The 13,216-nt window shown below is 44.3% G+C and overlaps 1 protein-coding gene across 1 annotated transcript; it reads left to right on the forward strand.

The window, feature by feature from the left end:
* The first annotated feature begins 311 nt into the window (after positions 1-311).
* LOC123191353 (starch synthase 3, chloroplastic/amyloplastic) lies at positions 312-12,669 on the forward strand. Its single transcript, XM_044604127.1, has 16 exons — positions 312-787; positions 3,311-3,374; positions 3,843-6,599; positions 6,859-7,076; positions 7,437-7,707; positions 8,479-8,654; positions 8,768-8,875; positions 9,125-9,234; positions 10,134-10,236; positions 10,661-10,831; positions 10,957-11,085; positions 11,174-11,356; positions 11,475-11,606; positions 11,703-11,814; positions 11,904-12,027; positions 12,109-12,669. The coding sequence occupies exons 1-16, from the start codon at positions 689-691 to the stop codon at positions 12,239-12,241; spliced, it is 4,890 nt and encodes a 1,629-aa protein (XP_044460062.1). The 5' UTR covers positions 312-688; the 3' UTR covers positions 12,242-12,669.
* The last annotated feature ends 547 nt before the right edge of the window (positions 12,670-13,216 follow it).

The following is a 13,216-nucleotide window of genomic DNA, read 5'->3' on the forward strand; positions in this document are numbered from 1 at the left end:
CCAAATTCCAAGTTTTTTTTGAATTTTCCTAGATTTTTTTGAAATTATTTTTTGTATAGGGGGTGGAGCACCCAGGAGCTCTTGTGTATTTTCCAATATACGTATACATGATTATTAAAAAAAAAACGTGCAACAATCTCAGAAAAAAAATGTACGGTTTATTGTAGCTGATTTTGTGTGCAGTTTCCCATAATCAGAATCTGGAGAATCATGGGCCTAAAGAAGTGGCCCTCAGCCCCTCACTCTTCTTCCTCCTACCCTCTGCTCTGTCTTCCACTCCTGTCTTCTTTTGTCCTCTGCATGAACATTCGCGTTGAAGCTTTTTCAAAAGAAAACATTGCTGGAAAAAGAAAGGAAGTAGTACAAAAAACACCAGCCATCCACCACCGTCCGTTACTGGTCCACCTGCATTTCCATGTGTGCGCACACGGAGAAGCACATCGAACAAAAAAACCAAACGAAAATAAAGGATCGAGGCTGCTCTCAGACAAAATGGTTGAAGGACGAAGGAGCCTTTTTGGTGCGCAGATCTCCACGCCATAGCGCTGTATTCCAATTTTAGTTCTTTCCCCGTGAGGAGGGGAGGCCAGGCGGGGAGGAGGGGGATAGGGCAGTCGCCGCTGCGTGGTGGACTGACTGGTGTGGTGGGTGGTGGGTTTTGCGGGCGGGGTTTAGTAGGTTCCCGGAAATGGAGATGGCTCTCCGGCCACGGGGCTCTCTGTGCCCTCGGAGCACGCAGCCGCTCGTCGTCGTCCGGCCGGCCGGCCGCGGCGGCGGCCTCGCGCAGGTACGGATGGTTATGGTTCTTGATTCGGTCGGTTCACGGAATGTTGTTTGATTTGGGAATTATTAAGTGGTATGCTTGGTTATTTCACTCGTATGTTGATCATCCTGGTTAATTCTGTCCCGGGTCAGGTTTATAGGGATTTTGATTTCTTTCATCTCGGGAATATTTTTATATCTGGGAGTCAAAGGGCATTGGTTTTGATTTGCATGTGGACCATATTGGTTATTTATTAAGGTGGCGGGCTGTGATTCATATTGGCTTAAAACGACGTGATTTTAATTGCTGGAAGAGGTAAAGAACATGAATTCTGTTATATTTGTTAAAAAAAAATCCCCTCACCGCCGCCGGGCAAAGCCCGGCCGGCGTAGGCGGCGGCGGGGCCCTAGTCTCCCGTCCCTCGAGGTGGTCTGACGCGGGGCTGCCCCCTCGAGCTGATGTGTGGCGCTTGGCAGGGCGCGACGGCGCGGCACCGGCAATAGCCAAGGCGACGGCGGCACAAGCGCGACGGCGCGGCACCAGCAACAGCCAAGGCGACAGCGGTGGCTGAGGGCGGTGGCGTGGAGGGCTGCTGGGCCTTGCGGGGCATGGTGCTTGGGGGCTGGCGTGCTTGGATGCGATGGCGGGGTGTGCTCGGAGTGGCGGCGAGGGTTTCCCAGATCTGATCTGGACGGTGGTGGATCCTTCGGCCGCTGCTTCGCGGGCGGCACGGGCTGCGGCGACTAGGGCCTGCCGGCGGCGTGCAGGGGCTGTTGCGCTCGTCGTCGTCAGCATGGTGGTGGTGCGTGCCGGCCGGATTTCGCCTTTTTTCTGGCCGGCGTCGCGGGTTTGGGGCCCCGGCCCGGTGTGGCTGCGGTCCCTGCTATGGGTGGCGGCGGCGAGGTGGCTTCGCGTGCCGGCTCCACGGCAGCTCGGCGGGTCGACTGGGGCGGCGAGGTGGCTTCGCGTGCCGGCTCCACGGCAGCTCGGCGGGTCGACTGGGGCGGCGGCTGGCTTTCCGGCGTTGGCTCGTCTGTTGGCGGCCAGTTTCGACCTTCGGCCCTCTCCTCATTGTCTGGTTGCTACCTCCGTCGAAGGTTCGGCCCTTCCCCGACTATGGTCCATCGCTCGTCTCGCGCTCGGCAGCAGGACCGAGCTCGTCTCGCACCCGGCAGCAGGACCGACCTCGTCTCGCGCCCGGCAGAAGGATCGTGCTCGTCTCGCACCCAGTAGCAGGATCGTGCTCGTCTCGCGCCCGGCAGCAGGATGGGTCGATGGAGGCCAATTTTGGCCGACCTTTGGGTTTTGGCGTTAGGGGCAGCCCAGGGGTGCGAAAGGCGGTTCCTTTCCGCTCGTATCTTTGGTTGAGGTAACGGTGGGTCTCGAGTGAGGTGGATTCCAGGTCTTGGATGCCAGGGCGGCGGCCCTTGGGGTGGCTCCGCGGTGCTCTTGGGCAGAGCCCGTGGTTAGGTGCTGCCCGGTGGCCATGGCCGTGTGGGCGGCGTGGTCAACGGGATGTGGTGTCCGGTGGTGGTGAGTGTTGGCTGGGGTGAAAACCTGATCTGTCTTCGGACGGATTGGCGGCGGTGAAGCTCGCTCCCTTCTTGAAGGCGTCATCGCGGCTCTCATTGCCCGTCGTGTTGCTCCAGGGGAAACTCTGATCCTCGGGTCGGTCGGTGACGGCGGTCTGGTGTAGTAACCTTCCTAAAGGCGCCTCCTTGGAGCACACGGTTCGTCATATGCGGCTTCTTCTCTTCGTGTTGGCGTATCCACTGTTGAGGACTCCGGTTGCTCTTGTAGTACTAGGGGTAGTGTTGCCGCGCTCATCGCCTATGTATCCAGCCTTGGGTGTGTGCGTGTGTTGTGGTGGCGTGCGTTTGTATCTGAGCTGTGGTCGGTCATTGCTTTATATATAAAGCGGGGCGAAAACCTTTTTCGGCAATGTTAATGCTGGTTAATTTGGAGTGAAGATTTCCACGGCAAGAGTTTCAAACAAGAAACAGAAATTCATTGCAAAAAAACGGTGGGGTGAATTCGGGGAGTATTTACATTGTCTGCACCTTCTATGTTTGTGATGAAGTTATTTCCATATATTTTTTGCGATAAAGTTATTTCCATATGTACTGCAAGCATTGCCATCTTTCTATATGCTGGTCTTTGTCTGCCAGATAGCGAGTGTATCAGTAGTTTGAATTGCGCTAATGTTTTTTGTGGAAATGAAACTATGAAGATAATAAATTGGATTACATCCTTCCAGTTGAACAGAGAAATTTATCCTTCCTTAGAAGTGAGGTCAGAAAATGAGATACGGTGGGGGCCTTCCCTACTGTATTATGCTTAAAAAAAGAAGTGAGTTCAGAAAGCAATTTCAGTAGAATTTATATGAGAGGCATAAATAATTTTGTAGGATTAAATGACCTTGATAATTCTGTTCCGATTGTTCGCAAATACCTTTTGATTTTCTCAAGCATTATCTATAAGAAGGTTTCCTTTTTATGCTCAAACATGTTGAGCTGCACAACTTATTTCCCCTTTTGTGTTTTCCAGCCTTTTTTGATGAATGGCAGATTTACTCGAAGCAGGACCCTTCGATGCATGGTAGCAAGTTCAGGTTTGAGGAATAATCTGTCAAATGGCCTATCATTCTATCTGTTTGGAAGCAATGTCTTATTCAAACCTCAGTATTTTGATACCACGGTTTTCTATAGCGATGACAATGAATACTGTAGTTTATGAAACCAACAGTCTTTCTAAGTATAGCGGAAACAGTGGTATGTTTGGCAATCAAAAGTATACAGCGTTGCAATTGGCCACTAGTAGACAAGGCCTTTGTTGCCTTTCTCAGTTCTTTAAAAAGAGGTCCCAACCACTTTTTTTAATACTACAAAAATACTACAGTTTTGTGGATACTGTAGTTTATAATACTACAATTTTTATTACAGCCAAACACCTCAAAGTATTTAAAACCATAGTTTAAAAAAAACTGTAGTATTCTTGAAATACTTTGAGAATACTTTGCAACGAAACACAGCCCAGATGTTCTGTTTAACTTCATGTCTTTCCAAATTGCATCATTCAGATCCTCCTAATAGGAAATCAAGAAAGATGGTATCACCTCAGGTTAAAGTCATTTCTTCTAGAGGATATACGACAAGACTCATTGTTGAACCAAGCACCGAGAATATAGAACACAATAATCGGGATGAAGAAACTCTTGATACATACAATGCGCTATCAAGTACCGAGACAGCAGAATGGACAGATACTAGAGAAGCCGAGACTGCTAAAGCGGACTCGTCGCAAAATGCTTTAAGCAGTTCTATAATCGGAGGAGTGGATGTGGCGGATGAAGATATACTTGCGGCTGATCTGACAGTGAATTCATTGAGCAGTATAACGAAGAAGGAAGTGGATGCAGCGGACAAAGCTAGAGTTAAAGAAGACGCATTTGAGCTGGATTTGCCAGCAACTACATTGAGAAGTGTGATAGTAGATGTGATGGATCATAATGGGACTGTACAAGAGACATTGAGAAGTGTGATAGTAGATGTGATGGATCATAATGGGACTGTACAAGAGACATTGAGAAGTGTGATAGTAGATGTGATGGATGATGCGGCGGACAAAGCTAGAGTTGAAGAAGACGTATTTGAGCTGGATTTGTCAGGAAATATTTCAAGCAGTGCGACGACCGTGGAACTAGATGCGGTTGACGAAGTCGGGCCTGTTCAAGACAGATTTGAGGCGACCTCGTCAGGAAATGTTTCAAACAGTGCAACGGTACGGGAAGTGGATACAAGTGATGAAGCTGGGAATGATCAAGGCATATTTAGAGCAGATTTGTCAGGAAATGTTTTTTCAAGCAGTACAACAGTGGAAGTGGGTGCAGTGGATGAAGCTGGGTCTATAAAGGACAGGTTTGAGACGGATTCGTCAGGAAATGTTTCAACAAGTGCGCCGATGTGGGATGCAATTGATGAAACCGTGGCTGATCAAGACACATTTGAGGCGGATTTGTTGGGAAATGCTTCAAGCTGCGCAACATACAGAGAAGTGGATGATGTGGTGGATGAAACTAGATCAGAAGAGGAAACATTTGTGATGGATTTGTTTGCAAGTGAATCAGGCCATGAGAAACATATGGCAGTGGATTATGTGGGTGAAGCTACCGATGAAGAAGAGACTTACCAACAGCAATATCCAGTACCGTCTTCATTCTCTATGTGGAACAAGGCTATTGCTAAAACAGGTGTAAGTTTGAATCCTGAGCTGCGACTTGTCAGGGTTGAAGAACAAGGCAAAGTAAATTTTAGTGATAAAAAAGACCTGTCAATTGATGATTTACCAAGACAAAACCAATCAATCATTGGTTCCTATAAACAAGATAAATCCATTGCTGATGTTGCGGGACCAACCCAATCAATTTTTGGTTCTAGTAAACAACACCGATCAATTGTTGCTTTCCCCAAACAAAACCAGTCAACTGTTAGTGTCCCTGAGCAAAAGCAGTCCATAGTTGGATTCCATAGTCAAGATCTTTCGGCCGTTAGTCTCCCTAAACAAAACGTACCAATTGTTGGTACGTCGAGAGAGGGTCAAACAAAGCAAGTTCCTGTTGTTGATAGACAGGATGCATTGTATGTGAATGGACTGGAAGCTAAGGAGGGAGATCACACATCCGAGAAAACTGATGAGGATGCGCTTCATGTAAAGTTTAATGTTGACAATGTGTTGCGGAAGCATCAGGCAGATAGAACCCAAGCAGTGGAAAGGACAACTTGGAAGAAAGTTGATGAGGAACATCTTTACATGACTGAACATCAGAAAAGTGCTGCCGAAGGACAGATGGTAGTTAACGAGGATGAGCTTTCTATAACTGAAATTGGAATGGGGAGAGGTGATAAAATTCAGCATGTGCTTTCTGAGGAAGAGCTTTCATGGTCTGAAGATGAAGTGCAGTTAATTGAGGATGATGGACAATATGAAGTTGACGAGACCTCTGTGTCCGTTAACGTTGAACAAGATATCCAGGGGTCACCACAGGATGTTGTGGATCCACAAGCACTACGGGTGATGCTTCAAGAACTCGCAGAGAAAAATTATTCGATGAGGAACAAGCTGTTTGTTTTTCCAGAGGTAGTGAAAGCTGATTCAGTTATTGATCTTTATTTAAATCGTGACCTAACAGCTTTGGCGAACGAACCCGATGTCGTCATCAAAGGAGCATTCAATGGTTGGAAATGGAGGCTTTTCACTGAAAGATTGCACAAGAGTGACCTTGGAGGGGTTTGGTGGTCTTGCAAACTGTACATACCCAAGGAGGCCTACAGATTAGACTTTGTGTTCTTCAACGGTCGCACGGTCTATGAGAACAATGGCAACAATGATTTCTGTATAGGAATAGAAGGCACTATGAATGAAGATCTGTTTGAAGATTTCTTGGTTAAAGAAAAGCAAAGGGAGCTTGAGAAACTTGCCATGGAAGAAGCTGAAAGGAGGACACAGACTGAAGAACAGCGGCGAAGCAAGGAATCAAGGGCTGCAGATGAAGCTGTCAGGGCACAAGCGAAGGCCGAGATAGAGATCAAGAAGAAGAAATTGCAGAGTATGTTGAGTTTGGCCAGAACATGTGTTGATAATTTGTGGTACATAGAGGCTAGCACAGATACAAGCAGAGATACTATCAGGTTATATTATAACAGAAACTCGAGGCCACTTGCGCATAGTACTGAGATTTGGATGCATGGTGGTTACAACAATTGGTCAGATGGACTCTCTATTGTTGAAAGCTTTGTCAAGTGCAATGACAGAGACGGCGATTGGTGGTATGCAGATGGTACGACACCTCAACCTTTGTACATAAGGCAACATTGTTTTGATTCTTTTTTGTTGAGGAAACATTTGTTTTGATTCTAGCATAATGCTCCTACAAATATGGCATGAATTTCCTTGTTTTATTAATGTCATGAGAAAGTATTTTATTAACTCGAAGGCCATGGAAGCTCAACATTTACCATAGAGGGACGCTTAAAGATCATTTGTATTCCGTGGAGCATATATGTAATGTAATACCTGTCTTTTCTGTATATGTACAGTTATTCCACCTGAAAAAGCACTTGTGTTGGACTGGGTTTTTGCTGATGGGCCAGCTAGGAATGCAAGGAACTATGACAATAATGCTCGACAAGATTTCCATGCTATTCTTCCAAACAACAATGTAACCGAGGAAGGCTTCTGGGTGCAAGAGGAGCAAAACATCTATACAAGGCTTCTGCAAGAAAGGAGAGAAAAGGAAGAAACCATGAAAAGAAAGGTCAGTTGCAACAAAATCTTTGCATATAGATCTCTATAATTTTGGCAGTTAACCCCTGAGTGATGACAAATATATTCCCTTTCGTCTATTTTCCAAATTCAAAATGCATGGTTCCACGCAAGCTTATTCAAAATCACTTGATAATATACCAATCACAACATAACTTTCTTTACCATTAAGAACATTCCTACTTAAAATTTGCAAGGCAACTCCCTTTCAAGGCTGGTTGGCTTGATGAGTAACTGGCAATTAACAAAGACAAGATTTTTTTTTCCTTTGTGGTGGATATATCTGATGTTTGGAACAAAACATATGATCAGGATTATTTGGGTTGACTCATGTTCCTTTTTACCTACACAGGCTGAGAGAAGTGCAAATATCAAAGCTGAGATGAAGGCAAAAACTATGCGAAGGTTTCTGCTTTCCCAGAAACACATTGTTTACACTGAACCGCTTGAAATACGCGCCGGAACCACAGTGGATGTGCTATACAATCCCTCTAACACAGTGCTAAATGGAAAGCCAGAGGTTTGGTTTAGATGCTCCTTTAACCTTTGGATGCATCCAAGTGGAGCATTGCCACCCCAGAAGATGGTGAAATCAGGGGATGGGCCGCTCTTAAAAGCAACAGGTTTGAGCTTGCGTTATTACATCACTGTTATTAGTATATATGTAACCATTTTTATGCAATCAATACAGTCAAATGCAACTAATGATGCACAGATAGTATCCAATATTTGTTGTTCTATTATTGGTAATAATTAGCTAGTTTAATGCCATAAACCCAGAACAGATATGCAACTACTCCCTCCAATCCATATTACTTGTCACAACTTTGGTACAACTTTAGTACAAAGTTATACTAAAGCTGTGACAAGTAATATGGACCGGAGGGAGTACTATATAAGCTTGTAGCTGTTTTGAGACCGAGTGTCTGCTCGGGTGGCTAGCGGGAGCGGGCTGAAGTGCTTGCAGGCACCACTTCTCTAAAAAAGGTGCTTGCAGGCTCCCCCTCCATAGAGTGAGTGGTCACCTTTCTTCTTAAAAATTATGGCACCAAGGGTTATTCTCGGCTGGTCGAGCTTGTAGCTGTTTTTTTCGGAGCGTGAATGGGAGGTCTTTCTGTATAAGGCCTATAGGCCTACTTTGATATATATTGTGAAGTCACTTAAGCCTTGTTAAAACGTAGAAATTTAGTTCCGCAACTTGGCCAAATCCCTGTTAAATTGGTTTACTGTGTACTAGATGCATCGATGGTGCAGAGTCCGGGGGGTAATAAAGCTTCCATTTTCTATAATGAAGTTACTTATCCTACTTGCCTTGTAATTACTGAGTGCAATACAGAGCACCGAAAAGCTGTATCCTTCCTACTTCCTTATGTTTATCTGTGTTCCTTGTCCAGTTAATGTTCCACCGGATGCCTATATGATGGACTTTGTTTTCTCCGAGTGGGAAGAAGATGGGATCTATGACAACAGGAATGGGATGGACTATCATATTCCTGTTTCTGATTCAATTGAAACAGAGAATTACATGCGTATTATCCACATTGCTGTCGAGATGGCCCCCGTTGCAAAGGTAATATAATTCTAAGGCTAGTTTCTTTGATTCGAGGCGAGATCTCATCACCTTTTGCCTTTTTTCTTTCTATGCCATAATACTATGCTCTGTCATGATCAATGATCTCATAGGTTGGAGGTCTCGGGGATGTTGTTACAAGTCTTTCACGTGCCGTTCAAGATCTAGGACATACTGTCGAGGTTATTCTCCCGAAGTACGACTGTTTGAACCAAAGCAGTGTAAGTTGAAGTACTGTACTACATAATCTATTCACCTAGTTTGTAAAATTTCAACTCAAAATGCCACAAAGCTTCAACTGAAGCTAAAAAATTCTGAGCTGCGATGGAGCGCAGTATGGTGGCACAGATCCCAATAAAACCAATATATGACCCCAGTAAGGGGATGCCAAGATCAGTAGGCACTAAGGAATTTCCTTTGTTTTATATCCATTATAAATTATTAATCAAGTTACATCTATTTCAATGCAGGTCAAGGATTTACATTTATATCAAAGTTTTTCTTGGGGTGGTACAGAAATAAAAGTATGGGTTGGACGAGTCGAAGACCTGACCGTTTACTTCCTGGAACCTCAAAATGGGTATGAATCAGCTAATGTATGGTTTATTTTTTTGCGGGAAATGTATACTTGAGTGATATAAAACATATTACTCCTTTTCACAAAATTGTTAGGCTAGAGCCTTGTACTGGTTAATAAGGTGTACCTTTTTCTCATTCATATAACTACTTATCGTAGACTATAGAAGCCAATTAGTAACACAATACCTTGGCCTTGGCATTCCAGGCTGCGAGCTAGTTATAACAATGATATGTGAGATTAGTGGCTCTATAACCACTTTTGAGCTAAAGGAATTTGCTGCTAGATGAGCCAATAAATCCAACTAATTTTGAAATTCCATGATCACCCTTGGACACGTAGCCTGCACAACCAAGAACACAGCTAAGATCATTGCTTGGGCACAAAAGGTTGTGCATTAAGGCTAGGCCCTGGTCAGTGGCTGCCAAGGACTCCATGGGGCTCCTTACAGTTTCTATTCTGATATATCTTGCGCCCATATGACGCTACCAAACGCTTGTAACCTGTAACAAACTATTGCCATCTGTCATTCAATGATAAGGTAGACAATCCTTTCTTTCCCTTTAAAAATGTTCAATCTTATTTATGCTTGAGCATGCGTTTGATTGTCAAATTTCAGTTTCTCTAGATTGCAGACACACTTGCACGCGCTGTGTACACCTTCCATTATCTGGCATGGGATTTGCATTTCAATTAAGAGAAATATGAAAGAAAGAAATGTTGTCACCTGAATGTTAGAGCTTAAAAGGCACAAGCAATCAGCACCATTTATCAAAATTAAATGATTTACTTGTCTAGTTGTCTCTTTTTGGTTCTCTTCCTGTAAGTGGATGCCAATATCTCAAGAACTCTCCTGAGGATTTTTCTTCACAAACTATTCATTTTGACATTTCCTTTTCTAGGATGTTTGGCGTTGGATGTGTATATGGAAGGAATGATGACCGCAGATTTGGGTTCTTCTGTCATTCTGCTCTAGAGTTTATCCTCCAGAATGAATTTTCTCCAGTAAGTAGTATTATTTAGAATACTAGCTGCTATATTGACTTTTTCTTTGTGACACTACACTTTCTTGTTTACCATTCCAGTGCACCATGTTCAAAATCTTGTATTCAGTGTGTTACTTTCAGTTTCTTTACTACTCCCTCCGTTCCTAAATATAAGACCTTTTAGAGATTCCACTATGGACTACATACGGATGTATATAGACATACTTTAGAGTGTAGACTCACTCATTTTGCTCTGTATGTAGTCTATAGTGAAATCTCTAAAAGGTCTTATATTTAGGAACGGATGGTGTAGCTTATTTGCTGCATTGGTGTTTCCTTTCCTGCTCTACTATCTGAATGCTACTTGTGTATTCGCAACAGTTGCTTGTTTCTCCCCTTCCATTTCTCAGTTAAAAGAACTTGTATCTGTATTCACGTGACAGCATATAATACATTGCCATGATTGGTCAAGTGCTCCGGTCGCCTGGCTATATAAGGAACACTATTCCCAATCCAGAATGGCAAGCACTCGGGTTGTATTTACCATCCACAATCTTGAATTTGGAGCACATTATATTGGTAAAGCAATGACATACTGTGATAAAGCCACAACTGTGAGTGCCTTACTATCTTGTAATTTTTAATCTTTCTGTTTGGCGCACAAAAAATCTTCAACATTTTACAGAATCATGTTCTTGTGTTTTGTACGTATTCAACTATTTCCACCCAAACTTTTCAGGTTTCTCCTACATATTCAAGGGACGTGGCAGGCCATGGCGCCATTGCTCCTCATCGTGAGAAATTCTACGGCATTCTCAATGGAATTGATCCAGATATCTGGGATCCGTACACTGACAATTTTATCCCGGTACCAAAAATTTTCCCAGAGTGCAAGTAGATATATACCAAGGCCACAGATAGTTTTATGCTTAACTCTGTGTTTCATACTACTTCAGGTCCCTTATACTTGTGAGAATGTTGTCGAAGGCAAGAGCGCTGCAAAAAGGGCCTTGCAGCAGAAGTTTGGATTACAGCAAACTGATGTCCCTATTGTCGGAATCATCACCCGTCTGACAGCACAGAAGGGAATCCACCTCATCAAGCACGCAATTCACCGAACCCTCGAGAGCAATGGACAAGTACATCATCCCTTGTGAACGGATAAACATCTAACATTTTCTTTATAAAAAAATTGCTTACTATTTGTTTTTGTTTACTTCAAAACAAAAGACTGAAAATGAAGTGTTTGGTTCCTAGGTGGTTTTGCTTGGTTCAGCTCCAGATCATCGAATACAAGGCGATTTTTGCAGATTGGCCGATGCTCTTCACGGTGTTTACCATGGTAGGGTGAAGCTTGTTCTAACCTACGATGAGCCTCTTTCTCACCTGGTGAGCTCCAACATCCTACACACCATCTAGCCAGCCCTCCATTATGGGAGCTGGAGACTACTTTATAATTTAGGTTGATGATCGATCATGCTGCAGATATACGCTGGCTCCGACTTCATTATTGTCCCTTCAATCTTTGAACCCTGTGGCTTAACACAACTTGTTGCCATGCGTTATGGATCGATCCCTATAGTTCGGAAAACCGGAGGTGTGTGACTGTTTCTCTCCATTATGCTGCACTGCTTTGCATATGTCGATCTGTTGGACATGAAATGGAAACTATCCTTTGCATCGCAGGACTTTACGACACTGTCTTCGACGTAGACAATGATAAGGACCGGGCTCGGTCTCTTGGTCTTGAACCAAATGGGTTCAGTTTCGACGGAGCCGACAGCAATGGCGTGGATTATGCCCTCAACAGGCAAGTACCTTTCCTCAATTAGCCCTGAATTCAGCAGTAGTGCTAGGTTATTTACCGTGCATGTTCCATACCTCATTTCAGAGCAATCGGCGCTTGGTTCGATGCCCGTGATTGGTTCCACTCCCTGTGTAAGAGGGTCATGGAGCAAGACTGGTCGTGGAACCGGCCTGCACTGGACTACATTGAATTGTACCATGCCGCTCGAAAATTCTGACACCCAACTGAACCAATGGCAAGAACAAGCGCATTGTGGGATCGACTACAGTCATACAGGGCTGTGCAGATCGTCTTGCTTCAGTTAGTGCCCTCTTCAGTTAGTTCCAAGCGCACTACAGTCGTACATAGCTGAGGATCCTCTTGCCTCCTCCACCAGGGGAAACAAAGCAGAAATGCATAAGTGCATTGGGAAGACTTTTATGTATATTGTTAAATTTTTCCTTTTCTTTTCCTTCCCTGCACCTGGAAATGGTTAAGCGCATCGCCGAGATAAGAACCACAGTAACATTCTGTGAGTAGCTTTGTATATTCTCTCATCTTGTGAAAACTAATGTGCATGTTAGGCTCTCTGATCATGTGGAAGCTTTGTTATATGTTACTTATGGTTATATGGTATACATCAATGATATTTACATTTGTGGATGAGCTACTGCACTTGGTTTCTGCTATCTGTTTTGCGAAATGGCAGGGCCATGATTATGCAGATTCACTGGTTCTGAAACAGACACGCTCCTCTAAGCTGTGACTGTGAGCTCTGAAAACAGCATTGTTAACATCTATTAGTATAAATTAAGGTACATCAACGGTGAAGATTCACGAGCTAAACTCCGTTTGGTTATAGACATTCACTACAAGTATAAGCGCGCTTTTCTGCGCCGCCTAGGCTGCAATGATTTGTGTGTGTGTGTCTTTCACTATGATCTGTGGGCAAAAGGCCGGCCGAGATTTAGGATGCTTGATAGGAGAAACTCCGCAAGCACCACGCGTCTGATCCGAGACTTGAACTCGGGTGGGCATGGACTTTCCACGAACGATACCTGTGCTTTGTGTTCAAACGTCCAGGAAATGGCGGACCACATTGCCGTGGGATGCTCGTTCTCGCGCGAGATCTGGACGGCCATACTTCGGCGCTGCAACCTACTCCCTCTGTTCTGAATTACTTGTCACAGGTATAGATATATCTAAATGTATT

The sequence above is a fragment of the Triticum aestivum genome, chromosome 1A (assembly GCF_018294505.1).
Source record: "Triticum aestivum cultivar Chinese Spring chromosome 1A, IWGSC CS RefSeq v2.1, whole genome shotgun sequence".
NCBI classification, from domain to species: Eukaryota; Viridiplantae; Streptophyta; class Magnoliopsida; order Poales; family Poaceae; genus Triticum; species Triticum aestivum.